This window comes from Pan paniscus, chromosome 8, assembly GCF_029289425.2.
Source record: "Pan paniscus chromosome 8, NHGRI_mPanPan1-v2.0_pri, whole genome shotgun sequence".
NCBI lineage: Eukaryota > Metazoa > Chordata > Mammalia > Primates > Hominidae > Pan > Pan paniscus.
In genome coordinates this window covers 145577749-145598827 of record NC_073257.2, presented here as the reverse complement: position 1 = coordinate 145598827, position 21079 = coordinate 145577749, and the positions used below count along the sequence as shown (strand labels likewise).

At 54.8% G+C, this 21079-nt stretch overlaps 2 protein-coding genes across 2 annotated transcripts; one reads left to right on the top strand and one right to left on the bottom strand.

Moving 5' to 3' along the window:
* Window positions 1-225: 225 nt before the first annotated feature.
* Window positions 226-20484, bottom strand: LOC103785691 (scavenger receptor cysteine-rich domain-containing protein SCART1). Its single transcript, XM_055093530.1, is given in 13 exon segments — window positions 226-1090; window positions 1615-1752; window positions 2905-3219; window positions 3296-3364; window positions 3559-3723; window positions 3726-3857; window positions 9764-10040; window positions 10042-10469; window positions 10630-10935; window positions 11300-11608; window positions 12393-12689; window positions 13394-13711; window positions 16182-20484. Coding segments are annotated over 13 exon segments (3336 nt in total). The 5' UTR covers window positions 16249-20484; the 3' UTR covers window positions 226-575.
* On the top strand, window positions 4089-9752 carry LOC134731153 (mucin-3B-like). Its single transcript, XM_063607923.1, has 2 exons — window positions 4089-5451; window positions 5485-9752. Exons 1-2 carry the CDS (start codon window positions 4342-4344, stop codon window positions 5752-5754), a joined length of 1380 nt encoding a protein of 459 aa, XP_063463993.1. The 5' UTR covers window positions 4089-4341; the 3' UTR covers window positions 5755-9752.
* Window positions 20485-21079: the final 595 nt, after the last annotated feature.

Here is a 21079-nt window from a genome sequence, read left to right as displayed (position 1 = left end):
TCCAAGAGGTTGCCTGATTGGCAGACCACTGCCTGAGTTCCAGGAGGGGTAGCCCACATCCCAACTCAATAAAACAGTGAAAACAATGTGGGATTGGAAACACACAAAGTCGCCCTCAGATGAGAAGACAAAGCACCAGGCTGAGGCAGACGGCTGGGCCAGAACAGAACCTGGACCATGGTGGTGTATGTTGAATGTTTCTGGGTTGAATTAATGATGCATGAGTGAGTTCAAAGGGAGTTTAATAACATCTGTTTTGAGAGTGAGGACAATGAAGACCCCAGCCCTCCCTGGTTTATCCCACTCTCTCAACACACTGACATCCCCACCGTCAGCTCCAGGTCATCACGTCCTGGGGCAGAGGCCACCATGGTCTTCCATCCCAGCTTCAGCTTCGGGACCCAGGCTGAAAGGAGCCCCGCCTGTGTTTAGGGAGACAGACACAGGGTCCATTGGGGTGCTGAGCGATTTCTCAAAGCCCCAGGAGTTCTCATGTCCTGGTTTCTGGCTGGGAAGCAAAGCCACAAAGGGACAAGGATGGGACACGGTGGGTCGGGAGACAGTGATATGGCTTCTCACAGTGACCTGGGCTGCCCAGGGCCCCTCCTGCAGCCAACTGGGACAAGGTGCTGGAAGGACACTGCACAGCTGCAAAAGTAACCCAGATATGGACCTACGACCTCCCTAAGTCCACATCTACCCACTGGGAGACGCAGCTTTGAAAGGACAGCCAAAAGTCCTACTGCCTCAGGCCTGAGACAGGAGAGAAAGTCACGGACACATGAGCAGCAGCTCTCAGTCCTTTCGATGTAGGCGCTGGCCAGAGCCGTGCCCTCTGCATCGGAGCAGTACAGCAGGAAGAGCACCGTGGACGCCAGGGCACAGAGGTGCACACCTGCGGGGCTCAGCAGCACGCTGGCCTCCTCCGCCTCCTCCCCAGCGCCATCCTCAGGCTCTCCCCCATCGTCATAGTCCTCCTCCAGGCCCAGGTCCGCAGATGCTGCAGGTCCCTCGTCTTTCTCCCCCATGGGGAAGTCTCCGACGTCCTCATAGACACCCTCTGAGGACAGATGGCCTGACATCTCCCAACCTGCAAAGGCCACACCAGAATGTTCTAGAAGAAATGCTCCTGCAGTCTAAGCCCACCCTGCCTGGCCCCTGCAGTCTCTCATGCACACCAACACCCCTGGCTCCTCTGTCAGCAGCCCCCACAGACAGCAAAGACCCCCGACCAGGGGCCACTTTCTACTCAGGGCACCCAGGACTGCTGTCCTAGGGTGGGACCGGTGGTCTCAGCCTCTGAACACACCCAGGAAAGCCCCCCATTGCACATAAGTCATAAGGGGTCAGCAGAATTCTGAAGCCGGTTCTCACTCCAGGCCGCCCTGGGAGCGTGGATTTTCTTGATCCAGCACATCGCGGGGGCAAAGCAAGACTCAGACTCAGGGTCCCTGAGGCCCCAACAACTCATGGGTCCACAGACAGTCACTGAGCAGTCACCACGGGGAAGGCCACTTAGCATGCAGGGTCTGCAATGACCAGGGCCCACATAGCATGCCCTCCAGCCTCCCCATCCCAGGCCCCTGCTCACCACACCTGGGCACGCCCACCTACCCCTGCAGGCTGCTCTGCGGCGACACCACTGTGTCCCCAGGAACAGGGAGATGATGCCCAGGAGGGAGCCAAGGACCAGGCAGGTGATCTCAGGCAGGGCCCAGGCCTTGTGGGCAGGTGGAGGGGCCAAGGGAGGGGCTGTGGGGCACAGTGAGAGGCAGGGCCTGCTGTGCACCTGGGCTGCCTGCGCCACTGTGACCCTGGCCCTGGAGGACCTCAGCCTCACAGCAATGGGGGGCACCCCAGGAGAGGTGGGCCTTTGTGCTGCCTGAACAGGCGCTCCTCCCTTGGAGAGACAGGTTGAGGCCACCGCACGAGAGGCCCAGGTGGAGGGCCCAGGTGGGAGAATCCAGGGGTGTGGGCCCTGGTAGTGGGTACAGGTGGAAAGGCCCAGGTGGAAGAATCCAGGCCTGTAGGCCCCGATAGTGGGTACGAGCAAGGAAGGCCCACGTGGGAGGGCACAGGTGGACAAATCCAGCTGTGTGGGCCCAGATAGTGGGTACAGCTGGGAAGGCACAGGTGGGGAGGCATGAGTGCAGGGCCGAGGTGGAAGGCACAGGTGTAGGGCTCAGGCGGGAAAATGCAGGTGGGAAAATCCAGGTATGTGGGCCCAGATAGGAGCATCAGAGGGATGATCTGGGGAGGGGGTAAGGCCTGTGGAATGTGCTTATCATTCTGACTGCCCACTGCCCTCAGCTCTGCCTTGGACACAGACCTAGTGTCCAAGGGGCCACAGCTTTCAAGGGCCAACAAGCCCCCCAGCCACCAAGGCGATGGCCCCAGAGAAGTGGCCATGTGGGGCCTGGGGCCTCTGTCCTCGACACCCCCAGATCTCCATATATTCCCTCAGGTGGGCACAGGGAAGGACAGCACTTTCCATCAGAGAAAGGGGGTGTCCTGGTCGCGATGGTCAGCCCTGAGCCCCAGTGCAGGTCCCTGCGGGGCTCAGACATACAGGACAGGTGGGAGCTTGAGAAAGAGCCACCTACCCAGCGGCGGCGGCAGCACGGCGGTCCCTGGGGCACCCGCAGTAAATGGTGGCAGGTGAGGGCCAGGATGGGGAGGCAGCCACAGCCCTGAGCTGCACAGACCCTCACCCAGACCGCTGCAGCAGCAGCCCAGCCCACTCAGCCTGAGCTGACAGGACTGGCCAGGAGCACCCACAGGGGACCACACCATGGGCAGTCTCAGGGCTGGGCGCTGGGGATCCGCTTGAGGGGAAAGAGGACGGAGACCACCACGGGACTGAACCGGCGCCCCTCTTCCCAGCCCTCCCCCGCCCCCACTCACCCCAGCAGCGCACGCCCGCGTCCTCCTTGTGCGCGCAGTCTCCGCGTCCCCACCGCTCCGCAGGGCAGCCCCACAGGGACGCCTCGCTGCCCCGGCACCCCACCTCGTCCAGCCACACGGGCCCGGAGCCAGGGCCAAAGGCGGCGGCCCCCAGGGCGGCGACGGCCCGACCGCAGCCCAGCTGGCGGCACACGACCTCCGCGTCCGCCAGGTCCCAGCCATCGTCGCACACGGTGCCCCAGGAGCCCGCGTGCCAGAGCTCCACGCGCCCGGAGCAGCGGTCCTCGCCCCCGCGCACGCGCAGAGCGCCCTCCTCTGCAAAAGGGGCTGCGGTCACTGCGGGGGCTGGACCGGGATGGGAAAGAGGACAGCGACAAGGACAGAGGGGTACCTGGGCAGCCAAGCGAGGAGGAGCAGTTGAGGGGCTCCCCAGCAGCCTGTGGCCTGTCCTCTGACAATCCTGCGGGTTAAACAGCAGCTCTGAGAGCTTCGGTGCCCAGAGAAGCTTCAGAAGGAAGGCTGTGGATCCTAGTGACCCCCAGGCCCAGGCTCTGATTGAATGGCATCCCCTGTAAGTGACCTGTCAGGACAGATAAACCTCTTCCCGGGCACCCCCAGAGACCTCTAATGCCCACCTGCACAGGTAATCCAGACCTGCTCTCGAAGGTCGCAAGAGTGCGGGTGCCATGGGTGGGAAGGGCATTGCCACAGAGTGGAGTTGGGCAGCCTGCAGCACTCGATGTTGTCCACCCAGGCGGTCCCGGTGCCCGCAGAGGGGAAGGGCCTGTTCTCCAGCCAGCCCCACTCCCCACACCCCAGCTGCTTGCAGATGATGGACAAGGAGAGGTCCTTCAGGGCATTGCTGCACACGGCGCCCCAGGTCCCATTGTAGAACACGTCCAGCCACCCAGCACAGCAGCAGGTCCCACCTCGCAGCCTCAGAGCCACCGACTCTGCAAGGCAAGCACAGTCAGGCCAGGGAGTGCCCTGCCTGGGCACCATGGGCAGTCTCAGAAGGAGGGGGCTAAGCTCAAGGGGTCCCAGCACTGAGATCAGTTATAGAAACAGTATAGAGCTTCTTCAGAAAATTTAAACTAGAGCTACTACACAATCCAGCAATCCCACTGCTGTGTATAGACCCAGAGGAAATGAAATCAGCCCAGCAGACACATCTGCACGCCCAGGTTCACTGCACACCCAGGTTCACTGCAGCACCCAGGTTCACTGCAGCACCCAGGTTCACTGCACGCCCAGGTTCACTGCACGCCCAGGTTCACCGCAGCACTCAGGTTCACTGCAGCACCCACGTTCACGGCACACCCAGGTTCACCGCAGCACCCAGGTTCACTGCATGCCCAGGTTCACTGCAGCACCCAGGTTCACTGCACGCCCAGGTTCACTGCAGCACCCAGGTTACTGCACGCCCAGGTTCACTGCATGCCCAGGTTCACCGCAGCACCCAGGTTCACTGCACGCCCAGGTTCACTGCACACCCAGGTTCACCGCAGCACCCAGGTTCACTGCACGCCCAGGTTCACTGCACGCCCAGGTTCACTGCAGCACCCAGGTTCACTGCACGCCCAGGTTCACTGCAGCACCCAGGTTCACTGCACACCCAGGTTCACTGCACGCCCAGGTTCACTGCACGCCCAGGTTCACTGCACGCCCAGGTTCACTGCAGCACCCAGGTTCACTGCACGCCCAGGTTCACCGCAGCACCCAGGTTCACTGCATGCCCAGGTTCACTGCACGCCCAGGTTACTGCACGCCCAGGTTCACTGCACACCCAGGTTACTGCACGCCCAGGTTCACCGCAGCACCCAGGTTCACCGCAGCACCCAGGTTCACTGCAGCACCCAGGTTCACTGCACGCCCAGGTTCACTGCACGCCCAGGTTCACTGCACGCCCAGGTTCACCGCAGCACCCAGGTTCACTGCATGCCCAGGTTCACTGCACGCCCAGGTTACTGCACGCCCAGGTTCACTGCACACCCAGGTTACTGCACGCCCAGGTTCACCGCAGCACCCAGGTTCACCGCAGCACCCAGGTTCACTGCAGCACCCAGGTTCACTGCACGCCCAGGTTCACCGCAGCACCCAGGTTCACTGCATGCCCAGGTTCACTGCACGCCCAGGTTACTGCACGCCCAGGTTCACTGCACACCCAGGTTACTGCACGCCCAGGTTCACCGCAGCACCCAGGTTCACCGCAGCACCCAGGTTCACTGCACACCCAGGTTCACTGCACGCCCAGGTTCACTGCACGCCCAGGTTCACCGCAGCACCCAGGTTCACTGCACGCCCAGGTTCACTGCACGCCCAGGTTACTGCACGCCCAGGTTCACTGCACGCCCAGGTTACTGCACGCCCAGGTTCACCGCAGCACCCAGGTTCACCGCAGCACCCAGGTTCACTGCAGCACCCAGGTTCACTGCACGCCCAGGTTCACTGCACGCCCAGGTTCACTGCACGCCCAGGTTCACCGCAGCACCCAGGTTCACTGCACGCCCAGGTTCACTGCACGCCCAGGTTCACTGCAGCACCCAGGTTACTGCACGCCCAGGTTCACTGCACACCCAGGTTCACTGCAGCACCCAGGTTCACTGCATGCCCAGGTTCACTGCATGCCCAGGTTCACCGCAGCACTCAGGTTCACTGCAGCACCCAGGTTCACTGCACACCCAGGTTCACCGCAACACCCAGGTTCACTGCACACCGAGGTTCACCTCAACACCCAGGTTCACTGCACGCCCAGGTTCACTGCACACCCAGGTTCACCGCAGCGCCCAGGTTCACCACAGCACCCAGGTTCACCACAGCACTATTGACAATAGCCAAGATGTGGAATGAGTGTAATGTCCAACAACAGATACATGGATAGAGAAAATACAGCATGTACACAATGGAGTTACTCAGCCATTAAAAAAACAATAAAATCCCATCATTTGCAGCAATACGGATGGAACTGGAGGACACTGTGTTAAGTGAAACAAGCTAGAAAGCTAAATAGCACATGTTCTCACTCATAAATGGAAGCTTAAAAATGTTGATCTCCTAGAAGTGAAAAGCAGAACAGAGGATACTAGTGGTTGGGAAGGGTTGGGGGAGGGAGGGATAAGAGGAGATCTGTAAAGATACAAAATTACAGCTGGATAAGAGGAATAAATTCTAGCATTCTATAGCACTGTAGGATGACTGTAATTAACAGTATATTATATGGTTTCAAATCGCTGGAAGGAGGATATTGAATGTTCCCAACACAAAGAAATGATACATGTCTGAGATGATGGCTTTGCCAATTACCCTGATCTTATCACTACACATTATATGGATTGAAACACCACTATGAACCCCATAGAGATGTACAAAGATTGTCAATTTAAAAAAAGAAAACAGAAATGTGGTACATAGATGCTATGGAATACTGTTCAGCCTCAAATAAGAAGGAAATTATGTGATCCGTGACAACATGGATGAACCTGGAGGACATTATGTTAAATGAAATAAACCAGGAATGGAAAGACAAATTCTGCATGATCCCACTTACATATGGGAGCAAAAAAAAAAAAAAGTCAAATACGTAAAAACAATAGAATGTGGTTACCAGGGGCAGGTGGTGGGGGAATGGGGAGATGAAGGTCAAAGGGTACACAACTGTGCAGGATGAATAAATCTAGAAACCCAACATACAGCAGGAGGAATGTAGTTAATAATATTGCATTGTACACTGGAAGTTTGCTAGGAAAGTAGATTTTAGGTGCTCTTACCACAAAACCAAACGTAACTTTGTGAGATGGTGGAATGTTCATTAGCTTGACTGCAGTAATTATTTAAGTGTGTGTGTGTGTCTGTGTGTGTGTGTGTACCTCAGTCCCATGTTCAGAGATAGCTTTGGTCCTGAGTGATCAGTGCCCAAATATGTTCAATGTTACCCTTGGAGCAGTGTAAAGTCCAAAAGACTAATATGGTCACCTAATGGCATGTTAGACAATCCTTTAAAGCTGCGCCATGGAGCACTGTAATAACGCTTTTAAAATACCTATACCAGGATACTTGGAGAACATTGGGTATGAATCACATCTGATAGGATCATATCTAATTAAAATAAGCTTAGAAAGAATACTGGAAAGAAATACACTGTAATAGAATACAAAAGTGTCCATAAGTATCCCCTGCCTGTTTCCACACCCTCTCACTGAGTCTGTGCCCCAGTCCTTGAATCACGGCTGGCTTGGGACTTGGGTCAAGGAATAGGGTCTGAGACTCTGTGCCTGTTCCTAGGCTGACACTGCTATCATTTTTGGAACCAAGGCTGGATCATGACAGAAACAGAGCCTCCACTACTCCTGCCTTCAGCCAGGGCCCCGAAGCAGGGCTCCACCTAACCATCAAGTGACCGAAGGCACTAAGGGAGCCCGGCTGGGACAGAGAACCAGCAGCAGAGCACAGCCAAAGGCAATGACCACAGAGGTCGGAGCCACACACATTGCTGCTGCTGCCTGTGGCAGGGCTGGTTACTCAGCATTAATTTCACATATGTTACGCATTCACGATGGCTTTATCTCTGGGTGTTGGGATTACAGATGGTTTTTTCTTTCTAATTTTTTGGACTCAAATTTTAATAACATGTAACATACTTTATATCTCATTCTCTCAGATATTAGCAATATAGTATTTTTGTAAGTCTATCAAAAGAAATCTTCTACCTATGTCTAGAAATTACTGTTCTAATTCTTCTTTAAAATAGCTTCTGCCCCTCAGATATGAACAGTCCCATCTGGTTTCCCAAAACAATCAAAGTTTGTACCCTGGACGTATGCACAGGACCTTGGGCAAAGCAGCAGCATAGGCACAAAATGCAGGCCATGTGGGTGGCCCAGAGCTGAGCAGGGCTCCACGGCCTGCCTGTCCACCTGCCCACACCTGGGACAGCAGGAGCCACGAGTGCCCCGCCCCACCCTGGGGATGCAGCCCTGTCAGGCAGGGACCCTGAGGAGCCTGGAGGGGCCAGAAGTGACCGAGGCATAGCTGAGACCCAGGTGAAAAAGAGGCAACCCCAGGAATTGAACTGGCTGTGCCCAACATGCTGGCTCCAGCAGATGGTCTGACTGCCGGGTGCCTGTAGATGCCAGCTCAGATGGGGTCCCCAGAATGAAGCTTCACAGAAAAACAAATAAAGCAGCCACCGGAGGAAAATGCTGCAAACCAGAGAGCAAGGACCACATGGAAGATGCAGAGGAAGGGCTAACATCAGCCACTTTCCACGGAAACCAGCAGAATGTTCTAGAAAATGACCTGTCATTCTCACTGAGATGCCAGAAAAAGATGGACCTTTTATGAGAGCAGAGCATCATGTCATTAGGAGAAAACAAGCTGCCGAGAATAAAGACACAAAAATGAGATGATGGACGAGGTGAGGAGGGCGAAATGTTACACCAAAGGACTGAAGAGCAGAATCGACAGAAACGCAGATTGTGACGTGGGTGCCACCTGGAGAAACACCCCAAGAATGCCTGCGGAAAGAGTCATGCCAAAATTAATTTCAGAAGCATAGGGAAGACTCAAACTCACGAGACTCCAGCATTGCATACAAAGAACACAGTAATTGAAATAAACGTAATAATCCAAGATATCGCTGAAGAAAGTGTTCCTAAAGTAAAATATAAACCAAAATCAATGAGAAGAGCCCACACTTGGATAAGCTGCCAGAAACTCTGCCAGCTTCCAGCCTCTCCCCCAGGGTTGCCTGGAAATACCCTGGGAGACCGCAGGTCAGGTGGGCAGCCTGTGACCCACTCAGGAGACCGCAGGTCAGGTGGGCAGCCCGTGACCCACTCACAGGCTTCTCCAGAGAACCCATCCCCCAAAATGACAAAATTCCATCACCCAAGAATGACCACACCTGGACAAGATCAGAACACAAAGACACTCAGGTATGTGTGAATAATAATAATAATAATAATAAAGCTCATCCACCATCTCAAAAATAGTCTGCAAAATGGTCAGGTGCGGTGGCTCACACCTGTAATCCCAACACTTTGGGAGGCTGAGGCAGGTGGATTGCTTGAGTCCAGGAGTTTGAGACCGGCCTGGGCAACATGGTGAAACTCCATCTCTACAAAAATAAACATTAGCCAGACATGGTGGCACATGTGCGTAGTCCCAGCTACTTGGGAGGCTGAGGCAGGAGGATGGTTTGAGCCCAGGAAGCAGAGGTTGCACTGAGTCAAGATTGCACCATTGCACTCCAGCCTGACCAAGATCTTGTCAAAAAAAAAAAAAAAGTCTGCAAAAAGTTCTCCAGTACACCAAAATATGGATCAAAATTAAGAATCTGAAGCCAGTGGCAGTGCCTCACTTCTGTAGTCCCAGCAGCTTGGGAGGCTGAGGCTGAAGGATCCCTGGACTACAGGAGGTCAAGACTGCAGTGACCGGTGATGGGGCCACTGCACTCCAGCCTGGGCAACACAGTGAGACCGTCTCAAAATCAATCAATCAATCAATCAATATTTAAATAAATATAAAATATTTTAAAAATATATAATTTTATATATATATGAATTCCGGATGGAAACTTCAAGCGCACTTGAGCTGGTGACGGCGGAAAATGAGCCCAGGTGGGGCTGCCCCAGGGCCAACCTGCGACAGGAAGCTGACCAGCTCCCCAGGTGCACGGAACCAAAGTACTTTGTCCGGTAGCACTTACTATACCAAGAGGAACCTCACCCAATCCACTGTGGAAGTTCTGCATTCAGGGAAGAGAACAGCTCCCGATAGTTTGATGCTGTTCTGGAAAGCAAGTGCGCATGACGGTACGTAATAAAACAGCATGATCACTCCGTACCCAACGGCCGCTCACCTGAGCAGAAGACGCCGGCGTCCTCCTTGTGCCTGCAGTCGTGCCGCCCCCAGCCCGCCGACGGGCACTGCCACAGCGCAGACTCGTGGCCCTGGCAGCCCAGCTCGTCCAGCCAGATGCGCCCTGCCCCGGCTCCGAAGTGTGCGGCCCCCAGGGCGCTCAGGGCGCGGCCACAGCCCAGCTGCCTGCAGACCACGTGCGCATCCCGCAGGTCGCAGTCATCGCCACACACGGTGCCCCACGCGCCCCCGTGCAGCACCTCCACGCGCCCCGCACAGCGCCCCGGCCCCGCGGCCAGCCGCACCCTGAGGCTCCCTGTGGAGAGACAGAGTCAGGGCGCCCGGGATCCCGTGGCGACGGGCCATGGGGGACGCGGTTCCGCCCTCACCGGAGCACACCACGCCGGCGTCCCGCGAGGTCCCCGCGGGCTCCTGCAGGGTCGCGGACACGTTGCACTGAGTCAGGCGGGTTTCGGTGCCCAGACAGCGCACGCGGCTCAGCGCCACCTGGACGGATCCGCGGCTGGGGGCAGGTGCGTCATAGGCTTGCTGGGCCCCTCCGCACCCGAGTTGCCGGCACACCACGCCCGCGCCGTGCAGGTCCCAGGCATCGTCCAGGACGCGGCCCCACACGCCATCCAGGGAGACCTCCACGCGGCCGTCACAGCGGCTCTGTCCTTCCCTCAGTCGCAGGGCGTGGGGCAGACCTGGGGATGGGGACGCACAGGGGCCCAAGATGTCAGCGCGAGGGACCCAGGACCACCCCCCAGCAGGGCCCGTACCTCTCCGCCCCCTCTGTCCTTCCTTGCACTCCTCTGTCCATGCCTCTCACTCACCCTCCTGGTCCACCGTCCTGGCTGCACCCACCTGAGCAGACCGCGGAGGCTGTGTTTCCCGGGGCACAGGCCGGGGCCCCCAGGGTGCTTACTGGGCAATTCCACAAGTAGGGCTCTGTCCCCTCACAGTGAAAGGCGTCAGGCCAGATGGCAGCGTCCCCGTCCCCAAAATGGCCTCCTCCAGGTGCGGCCACCGCGTTGCCACAGTTGAGCTGGTGGCAGAGGACGGTGGCATCTGCTATGTCCCAGTGGGTGGCACAGAGGGGTGCCCAGGACCCCTGCACCTGGAGCTCCACGCGGCCCTCACAGCTGCTGCTGCCGTTGACCATCCTGAACTCTGGGGGAGAGGAGGAGTCAGCCTGGCTTGCAGACAGCTGACCCAGAACATGGCTGTCTGTGGTCATTTCCTTCCTTCACACCCAGTGGGATGGGCACAGAGCCCAGCCTTGGTCTCACCAGCTCCCCCACCCTCCTCTGCATCAGCATCCAGCTCACACAGCTCTCCAGAAGAATTTGATCTTAGCTGCAGCCTTGGGGTACATCACTCTACACCCAGTCTCTTCCCTGCGCTTCTTTCAACCAACAGAAGCAAACATCAAAAGCACCCACACCTACTGGCCAGAGGCACCTTTAGGGCACGAAGGGATTTGACAGAGAACAAGGCAGGGCTGAGCCTTCAGAGCCCACACACAGGACTTCACCTGAGCACCTGAGCCCCGCGTCGTGGCCGTGCCCACACTGGCTCCCACGCCCCCGCGGGCAGTGGAACAGCAGCGACTCGTTGCCCACACAGCGGAAGGCCTCCGTCCACACCGGCCCCGAGCCCCGGCCGAAGCGGGCGCCCTTGGGTGTGGACACGACCGCCCCGCACTGCAGCTCCCGGCACACCACGTGGGCCGTGGCCAGGTCCAGGTCCGCATCACAGACGGTGCCCCAGGTCAGGCCCCGCCTCACCTCCAGGCGCCCGGCGCAGGGGTGCTCGCCGCCCACCAGTCGGGCCTCGGTGTGTCCTGGGGGCAGACGTCCTCTCAGGCAGGAGACAGGTGTTCTCAGGTCAACAGCCTGGCCCTGAGCCTCAGACTGCAGAAGGCTTCAGCCAGGGGCCATCACCTGCATCTAGGCAGAGGGTCTGCCAAGCACAGGCAGGAACTTGCAGCCACAGGCCCTTCCACCCGGCACCCAGAGCAGAGCAGACGTCCTTGGCCGCATCACCAAGGTCAGGGTCAGGGTCACCTGCTGCAAGTGCCCACGTATTTCACAGCCTCTGCCTGTCCGGGGCCATGACAGCAACACCCTCTGCAATCCCAGAGGTGAGGTCAGGGCACCCCTTGGTCCACTGAGCACCACCCTCTCTGGGGTACCGCAGCAGGCAGACTATCCACCTCATTTCAGCTGCTCCTCATATGCACAACAAGGCCAGGAGCTGTGAGACCAGTGCAGCTCACACACACTTGAGGCAGGGCTGGGAAGAAGTGACCTCTACCCAACCCCGATCCATGTTAGACATGCAGAGATCACAGCTGAGGCGGCTCAGACTTGCAGCGGCAGCCAGGACCCCTAGATGGCCTGCGGGTTCTGAGCCAGGACACCTCTGTGGGGCCACCAGAAACTCAGCTCCGCTCTGCTGAGAACCAGCGTGAGAGCTGAGGCCCTTTCCCACCTCTGCGCCCAATGTCTCATGCAGGACAGGGGGGCCCATCCGTGGGAACGCCCACCCCCCTTCTCCCTGCCCTCCCCAGGTCCAGGCCCAGCATCATCCCAAGGGTCACCGGGAACATCAGGTGGCAGCCTCACCTGAGCAGTCCACCTCTGCATCCAGCCGCAGGTCGCAGCCGCTGCGGAAGTTGTTGTCCAGTCTGCAGCTGCGGATGGTGGGCTCGGTACCCCTGCAGGCCAGGTACTTCCTGACGACGCCCACGTCCCGGCGGGGGGCCTGGAGCACAGGGCCGCACCCCAGCTCCCGGCAGAACACCATGGCCTCCTCCACATGCAGGCCACAGAGGCGGTCCACCCCATTCACGTTTCTGATCTCGGGGAGTCCCGTGCAGGGACTGCGGCCCTTCACCAGCCGGAGCTCCCGGAAAGTGCCGTCTGTGGAGCACAGGCCGGTCCTCCTTAAGGTATGGACCCAGCTGGCCGCATGGTCACTCGGCAGCTCCTTTTTCAGGGAGGACAGTGATGGGCTGAGCCAGGGCCAGCTTCAGGGGCAGGTGACCGGGCAGTCACACAGGGCCCTGGGCTCAGAGAGACCCCTGTGCCCAGCTTCATGCTCTGCTGCCGGTCTCCTGAAACAAGGGTCCCCGCAGGGTCCGTTCACACTGGGCCCCAAAATGGTAGGAGGTCCTGGCCAGGTGGTTCAGCTTCAGAGGCAGGACGCTATGAGGGGGTCCTCACAGCCACATAAAATGTGAGGGACAGCTGAGGACCCTCGAGCCAGACCTCAAAGGGAAAGCGTGTACCTGTCTGTCATTTGTCTAAGAAACCATGATCAGCTACCTGTGTGGGCCTCAGGCGTCCACAGACCCCGCCCCCGCTCGGCTGTTGCCTCCCCCACGCCTGGGCCGCACTCTGCTTCCTTCCTCCACTCTCTGACTCTCCCTGGCGTTGGTTTTTCCACAGCTGAATCTTAACAGTCAGGATGGTCCCGGTGCCCAGAGAGGAGCCCCTCCCAGAGAGAGCTCCAGACCCACAGCCTCCCCGCCCGTCTCCGAGACCTGCCGTCCTCCCAGTCCTCCTCCTCGTCCTCCCACTCCTCCTCCTCCTCAGCCCCGCCCCCTTCACTCCTCCCTACTTACTGGAGCACAGCGCGACCACCACCCATGCGTGGGGGCACGGGCTCTGGCACCATGAGCCAAGGCTGCACTCCCAGAGGGAGGACTCGTTGCCCCGGCAGGACACGTTGTGAAGCCAGGGCTGGGCCATCTCTCCAGGCAGCGGGACATACTTGGGGGCGCCCACGGCAGGGCCGCAGCCCAGCTGCCTGCACACGACAGAGGCCTCTGCCAGCGTCCACTGCTGGTTGCACACGTATCCCCATGCCCCGTGGTGTCGGACCAACGCCACTCGGTCGCACGTGCTGTGTCTGTACGCCAGCCTCAGAGCACCTGGTCCACCTTCAGACAGACAGGTCCAGTTAGAGGGGCCAGAACCAACCAGAGGCGCAGGAGGAGATGGCAGCCGCGGCAGCGGGGAACGGCCTGCGAGGCCTCAGCAGCAAGTCGGGCTCCTCTCACCCCACCAAGCAGTCCCAGAGAGGTGATGGGCACGGCTCACAGAGAAACCCTCACCCCGTGTGTCTCCCCGGGGGCTACTCCCCTCCCTGGCCCTCTGGAGCCCCAACATCATGGAGGACCCCATCCCCCAGGCAAGGAAGTCCCCTGTCCTCCTGGGTCTGCAGCTGGGTGGGTCCTCTCACCCACTCTCTGCCTCCCAAGCATCATTCCCCCACTTCCACTGGAGGCCCTGTGGTCTCCAGCCCACCACTGTCACACCTGCCCCACCCACGTGACTGTCCACACCCCTTGGAGTGCCCCGCTCACCCTTCGGTCCTGTCCTCTGCAACCCTGAGTATCCAGGAAAACCACCCCTGCCTGCCCTCCCACTATGCCAAACCCAGCCCCACTACCCCACCCATACCGGCTTCCAGGCAGGATCTCACCCTCCATGGTCTCTGAGCATCTCAGCTACTCCAGCACCTTCTCTCCCACCCCCCACAGAGGCACCCCTAACCACCCTCTCCAGGCCTCTGCAACCCCACATCAACACGGCCACCCCGAGGAAAATGAAGCAACCAGTAGGAGGAAGTCCATGTGGGTGGTGCTGTGTGGCCCCAGAGCAGCCTCCAGGGCCCCTGGAGGACTCTCCACACCCAGAAAAGAGCCTCCCCGGTGGCAGTCAGGAGCAGAGGGGGGACCCCGCCTGGTCCAAGATGAAGACCTTTCCCTCCCGCCTCCTGGGGAGCCTTGAATCTCCTCCCTCTCAGTCTTCATCCAACCCTCCACACCCCCCAGCCTCCTCATCACCCTCCCGGGGAGCCTTGAATCTCCTCCCTCTCAGTTTTCATCCAACCCTCCACACCCCCCAGCCTCCTCATCACCCTCCCGGGGAGCCTTGAATCTCCTCCCTCTCAGTTTTCATCCAACCCTCCACACCCCCCAGCCTCCTCATCACCCTCCCGGGGAGCCTTGAATCTCCTCCCTCTCAGTTTTCATCCAACCCTCCACACCCCCCAGCCTCCTCATCACCCTCCCGGGGAGCCTTGAATCTCCTCCCTCTCAGTCTTCATCCATCCCTCCACACCCCCCAGCCTCCTCATCACCCTCCCCACCTGGTTCTTCTCAGGACATGGATGCGTGCCAGTGTCTGCAATTTTTTCTTTTTTAGACGAAAGTCTCGCTCTGTCACTCAGGCTGGAGTGCAATGGCACGATCTCAGCTCACTGCAATGTCCACCTCCAGGGTTGAACTGATTCTCGTGCCTCAGCCTCCCATGTAGCGGGAATTATAGGCGCCAACCACCACGACTGGCTAATTTTTGTATTTTTAGTAGAGATGGGGTTTCACCATGTTGGCCAGGCTGATCTCGAACTCATGACCTCAGGTAAACTGCCCGCCTCAGCTTCCCAAAGTGCTGGGATTACAGCCATCAGCCACCACGCCCGCTATGAATAGCTTTTCATTTTATATTTTCTAAAGCTATTTTTTGTTGTAATAGAGAATTCCGGCCCTTGTGCTTGCGATCGTTGACACAAAAGCAAATCCCTTCAACCCCAGGCTTCCATCCATCTGTGGCCACATTGCTGCCTTTCCTTCGAATCCTAACCTCCTCTGCGCTTTCTGCAGCTGCCCACAGACTCCCACCCCACCGCTGGGGGTGCGGCTCCGTCCAGCACCAGGTCACCGCCCTGCTGGGCACCTGGACCAGCCCTGACAGTGAAGTGTTCCTCAGCCTCAAGGGCACCCTCCCCTGCCTCCTGCCCAGCCCCACACTCACATCATGGCTCCATGCCCACGTACGCAGGTCCCCGGGGCTCCCTCTCACCTCCAGCCTCTCCTGCTGTTCCTTCTAGCTAGACCCCCCTCTCTACACCTCCCTGCCCCTGACCCAGCAGCCCTTCCACATGGCTTCACACCCCAGTGTCCCCACCTGGGTGCAGCATCTCCATGGGACCCCATGCTCAACCTCACTGCCAGATGCAGCCAACCCTCCCACCTCCTTCCCAGGACCTCAGCCCTGCTCCAGGGCACGTGGATGCAGCAGCCCCCGCAGGACCCCTCACGACTCTGTTGATCAGGGTCATTGGGACCAGACACTGGGCCGTGTCCCTCATTTTATCCAGGGCCTGACCCAGCCCTGAACCCTGGGTTCCGAGCAGCGGGGCTAGGGTCTGGGGGCCCTGAGGTCACAGGGATCCGGCCATGTGGAGTCACCTCCCTCCTGCCCCAGCATGTCCCACCCACTCTGGGCTGAGTGAGACCCAGGCAGACGGCAGGTCACTGCAGGGACCCTCATGCCCCGGGGCCTGGGCATCAACAGAGCTGCTGCCTCCAGAAAGTTCCATGGATGAAGGAAGCAGAAACTTACCAATGGGGACTGCCCAGAGATTGAGAAGAAGGGGCCCGAGTCCCAGGGTCCAGAGAGCTGCCCTCATGGTCCCACAACCCTCTGGGCTTCAGCAAGCTCTCGCTGCTTAGCTGGGGCAATGGCGGAGGTCACAGCCCAGAGTCACATATACAGAAGTGGGAGCTGCCAAGGACCTCCAGGGTCCAATGGGGACAGCCACAGCCTTTCCAGAGTGAATCAGCAGCTCTGCCTCTCATCCGTGAGCAGAGCAGCCAATGCCTTGCTGGCCTGAGCATCACCAGACATGGGGAGGGTGCAGGCTGTGGGTTTCCTCCCACACTGATCAAGCTGCTGATGGGACTAGACCCAACCATCAGGCAGGTGGTCCAACCTGCCCACAGCACAGCATCAGTGAAGCCCTGCGTCTCTGCCCTCCACCCGGGCCCGTCGGCTTCAGCCATGCCACCACCACAGAAGGCAGTGGCCCCAGACAGCCAAGGAGGTGTCCTCTGTGCCGGCAGATGGCACTAGCAGAGTTAGGGGTAGGGGTAGGATTAGGGTTTGAGTGGGAGTCCCAGCAGCACCAGAAGAATGACACGGAAGAGCTTTGCAAGAACTCTGAGAACTGAACTGTCGTTGGAATGAAAACCCTTGAGAGAAGATACAGTTAAGAATCACTCATCATATGAAGACCCAGGGACATGACCATTTCAGTAAGAGATAACCAACTAAGGGCGGCACCAGGAAGAGTCAGGTGTCAGAATTATCTGACAAGGATTTTAAAACAGGCATCATAAAAATGTTTCCACAACAAATTGCAAATGCTCTTGAAATAAGTGGAAAAATTGAAATCTCAGCAAAGAAATAGAAGTTATAAAAATGGAACAGGCTAGGCGCAGTGGCTCACGCCTGTAATCCTAGCACTTTGGGAGGCTGAGGTGGGCAGATCACCTGAGGTCAGGAGTTCGAGACCACCCTGGCCAACATGGTGAAACCCTGTCTCTACTAAAAATACAAAAATTAGCCGGGCAGGGTGACATGCACCTGTAGTCCCAGCTACTCGGGAGGCTGAGGCAGGAGAATGGCGTGAGCCCAAGAGGCAGAGGTTGCAGTGAGCTCAGATTGCACCACTGCACTCCAGCCTGGGTGACAGAGCAAGACTTTGTCTTAAAAACAAAATGAAACAGTGGTAAGGATGTGGAGAAATGGGACCTCTCAGATTTTGCTGGTAGATTCAAAAATGGTGCAACTGCTTTGAGAAAGTTTGGCAGTTTGTCAAAATGTTAAACAGAGATACTCCTGGAAGATACCACTTGAGCCCAGAAGGGGCAACTCCACTCTTGGGTACATATCTAAGAGGAATGTAAACTTATGTCCACACAAAAATCTCTACATGAATGTGCATGCAGCATTATTCATAATAAAGATGAAAACAGCTCACGTGTGCATCCACTGATAAATGGAGAAACAAAATGCGGTATGTCCACATTATGGAATGTCACTCAGCCATAGAAAGGGAACAAGGCACCCACACAGGCTGGATGTGCGTCAACCTTGAAAACATGCTCAGTGAGAGAAGCCAGACGTAAAAGACCACATACTGGGTACGATTCCATTCATATGAGATTTCCAGAATAGGCAAATCAATAGACAAGGAAATTAGATTCATGGTTTCCAGGGGCTAGAGAAGGAGGAAAGAGAAAATGACTGAAAATAGTATAGTGTTTTTCTTTTTTATTTTTATTTATTTATGTATTTATATATTCATTTATTTATTGGGAGACAGAGTCTCACTTTCTCATCCAGGCTGGAGTGCAGTGGCATGATCATAGCTCACTGCAGCCTCAACTTCCTGGCCTCAAGTGATCTTCCTACCTTAGCCTCCTGAGTAACTGGGACTATAGGTGCATGCCACCATGTCTGGCTAATTTTTTAAATTTTTTTTGTAGAGATGGAAAGCCTTGCCATGTACCCAGGCTGGTCTCAAACTCCTGGCCTCATCGGACCCTCCCACCTTGGCCTCCCAAAGTGCTGAGATTACAGGTGTGAGCCACCACAGCCAGCTACAGGATTTCTTTTTCAGGTGATGAAAATGTTCTGAAATTAGTGGTGCTGGTTGCATAATCCTGAATATACTAAAATCCTCTGCACCACACACTTTAAAAGAGTGCATTTATGATACATGAACCTCAATTAAATTGTTTTTAAAATAAATGATTACAGAACTGAAAATATAATAACTGAAATGTTAAAAACTCAATGAACGGACTAGTAGAATGGAAATGACAGAGGAACCAGTGAACCTGATGATACATCAATAGAATTTACACAGTGCAAACAACAGAGAGAAAATAGAAAAATTTATAGAGCCTCGGGGATCTGTGGGACAATAATAACAAGACTTAATCTTTGTATCTGGGAAATTCAGGAAAGATAAGAGAGCATGTGGGGCTGAAAATGTATTTAAAGTAACAACTACTAAAAATTCTCCAAATATGGTGAAAGGCACAAAACTACAGATTCAAGAAGCTGAGAAATCCAAAATAAGATGAATTCAAAGACATTCACACCAAGACACATCATAATTAAACGTTTGGAAACCAAAGGAAAAAAAATCCTAAAAACAGCCAGACAAAAAGGATTGCACTGACTATAAAAAATGGTAAAATGTGAATTACAGCTAATTTCTCGTCTGAAATAGAAGCAAGCAGGAAGTGCCTTATTTTTAATTGACATGTAAGAATTGTACATATTTATGAGATACAGAGTGATACTTTGATACATGTGTGCAATGCATAATGATTGAATCAGGGTAACTACCAAACCCGTCAAACATTTATCATTTATCTGTTGGGAACATTCAAAACCCTCTCTTCTAGCTATTTGAAAATACACAACAAGTTATTTTGAATTATAGTCACCCTACAGAGCTACAGAACACTGGAACTTATTCCTCTGTAACTTTGTATTTATTAAACAACCTCTCCCTATCTGCTTCTCCCCTAACCCTTACCAGTCTCTAGTAACTCTAATTCTACTCTACTAATATGAGGTCAATTTCTTAGTCCCGACATGTGAGTGACAACTAGCAGTATTGCAGTATTGATATTTTTGTACCTGATTTATTGCACTTAATAGAATGTCCTACATGCACACACTGCCACAAATGGCAAGATTTTTTTTTTTTTTTTTGAGATGGAGTTTCACTCGTGTTGCCCAGGCTGGAGTGCAATGGTGCAGTCTCGGCTCACTGCAACTTCCGCCTCCCAGGTTCAAGCGATTCTTCTGCCTCAGCCTCCCAAGTAGCTGAGATTACAGGCACATGGCACCACGCCCAGCTAATTTTTGTATTTTTAGTAGAGACAGGGTTTCGCCATGTTGGCCAGGCTGGTCTTGAAATCCTGACCTCAGGTGATCCACCTGCCTTGGCCTCCCAAAGTGCTGAGATTACAGGTTTCTTTAATTTACTTATTTTTTTTCTTGAGACACCCCCAGGGTCTCATTCTGTGGCCCAGGTTGGAGTGCAGTGGCATGATCTTGGCTCACTGCAACCTCTGCTTCCTGGACTCAAGTAATCCCCCTACCTCAGCCTCCCTTGTAGCTGGGACCACAGGTGCATGCCACCACACCCAGCTAATTTGTTGGTTTTTTTCTGTAGAGATGGGGTTTCACCATGTTGCCCAGGCTGGTCTCAAACCCCAGGACTCAAGCAATCCACCAGTCTTGGCCTCCCAAAGTGCTGGGATTACAGGTGTTAGTCACCATGCCCAGCCTATTTCACTCTTTTTTATGGCTTAATAGTATTCCATTGTGTATATATATTACATTTCCTTTATATAGTTATCTATTCATGAACACTTAGGTTGATTCCATGTCTTGTCTATTGTGAATAGTGCTGCAGTGAACATAGGGGTGCAGATATCTCTTCAATTCACTGATTTCCCTTCCTTTGGATAAATACCCAGTAGTGGGATTGCTGGATCATATGGTCGTTCCATGTTTATTTTTTTTTGAGGAAACCCCATACTGTTTTCCATAATGGCTGTACTAATTTACATTCCCACCAACAGTGTGTAAGTTTTACCATTTCTCTGCATTCTCACCAGCATTTGTTACTGTTTGTCTTTTAGATAAAAGCCCTTCAAACTTGGGTGAGATGATATCTTATTGTGGTTTCAATATGCATTTCTCTGGTAATTACTGATGTTGAGCTTTTTTCCATATATTTTGGTTCTTTATATGTTTTCTATTGATAAATGCCTATTCAGAAACTTTCACCCATTTTTTTATCGACTTAATTTTTTTTTTTTTTTTTTTGCTATTCAATTGTTTGAATTCCTTATATATTCTGATTATTCACTCCTGGTCAGATGGATAATTTGTGAATATTTTCTCCCATTCTGTTGGTTGTTACCTTGTCATTTGTTTCCTGTGCTGTGCAGAGCAATTTTAGATTGATATATGCCCATTTGTCCATTTTTGCTTTCATTACCAGTGCTTCTGAAGTTTTGTTCATAAAATCTTTGCCCAAACCAATGTCCTGACTCATTTCCCCTATATTTTCTTCTGGTAGTATTATAGTTTGGATCTTACATTTAAGTCTTTAATCCATTTTGAGTTGATTTTTATATGGTGAAAGATAGAGGCCTAGTTTTATTTTCTGCATATGAATATCCAGTTTTCCCAGCACCATTTATTGAAGAGGGTGTACTTTCCCCAAGTGTGTTCTTGGCACTTTTGTCAAAAGTCAGTTAGGGCTAATGTGGATTTGTTTATGGGTTCTGCATTTTGTTCAACTGCCCTGTGTGTCTGTTTTCATACCAGTACCATGCTGTTTTGGTTACTATAGCTGTGTAGTATGTTTTGAACCCAGGTAGTGTGATTCCTCCAACTTTGCTCTTTTTGGTCAGGATTGCTTT

Coding starts and splice junctions, on each gene's coding strand:
- LOC134731153 (XM_063607923.1), top strand. CDS start 4,342: ATGCCCAGGTTCACCGCAGCACCCAGGTTCACTGCACGCCCAGGTTCA. Junction 5,452..5,484: donor AGGTTCACTGCAGCACCCAG/GTTACTGCACGC, acceptor CTGCACACCCAG/GTTCACTGCAGCACCCAGGT.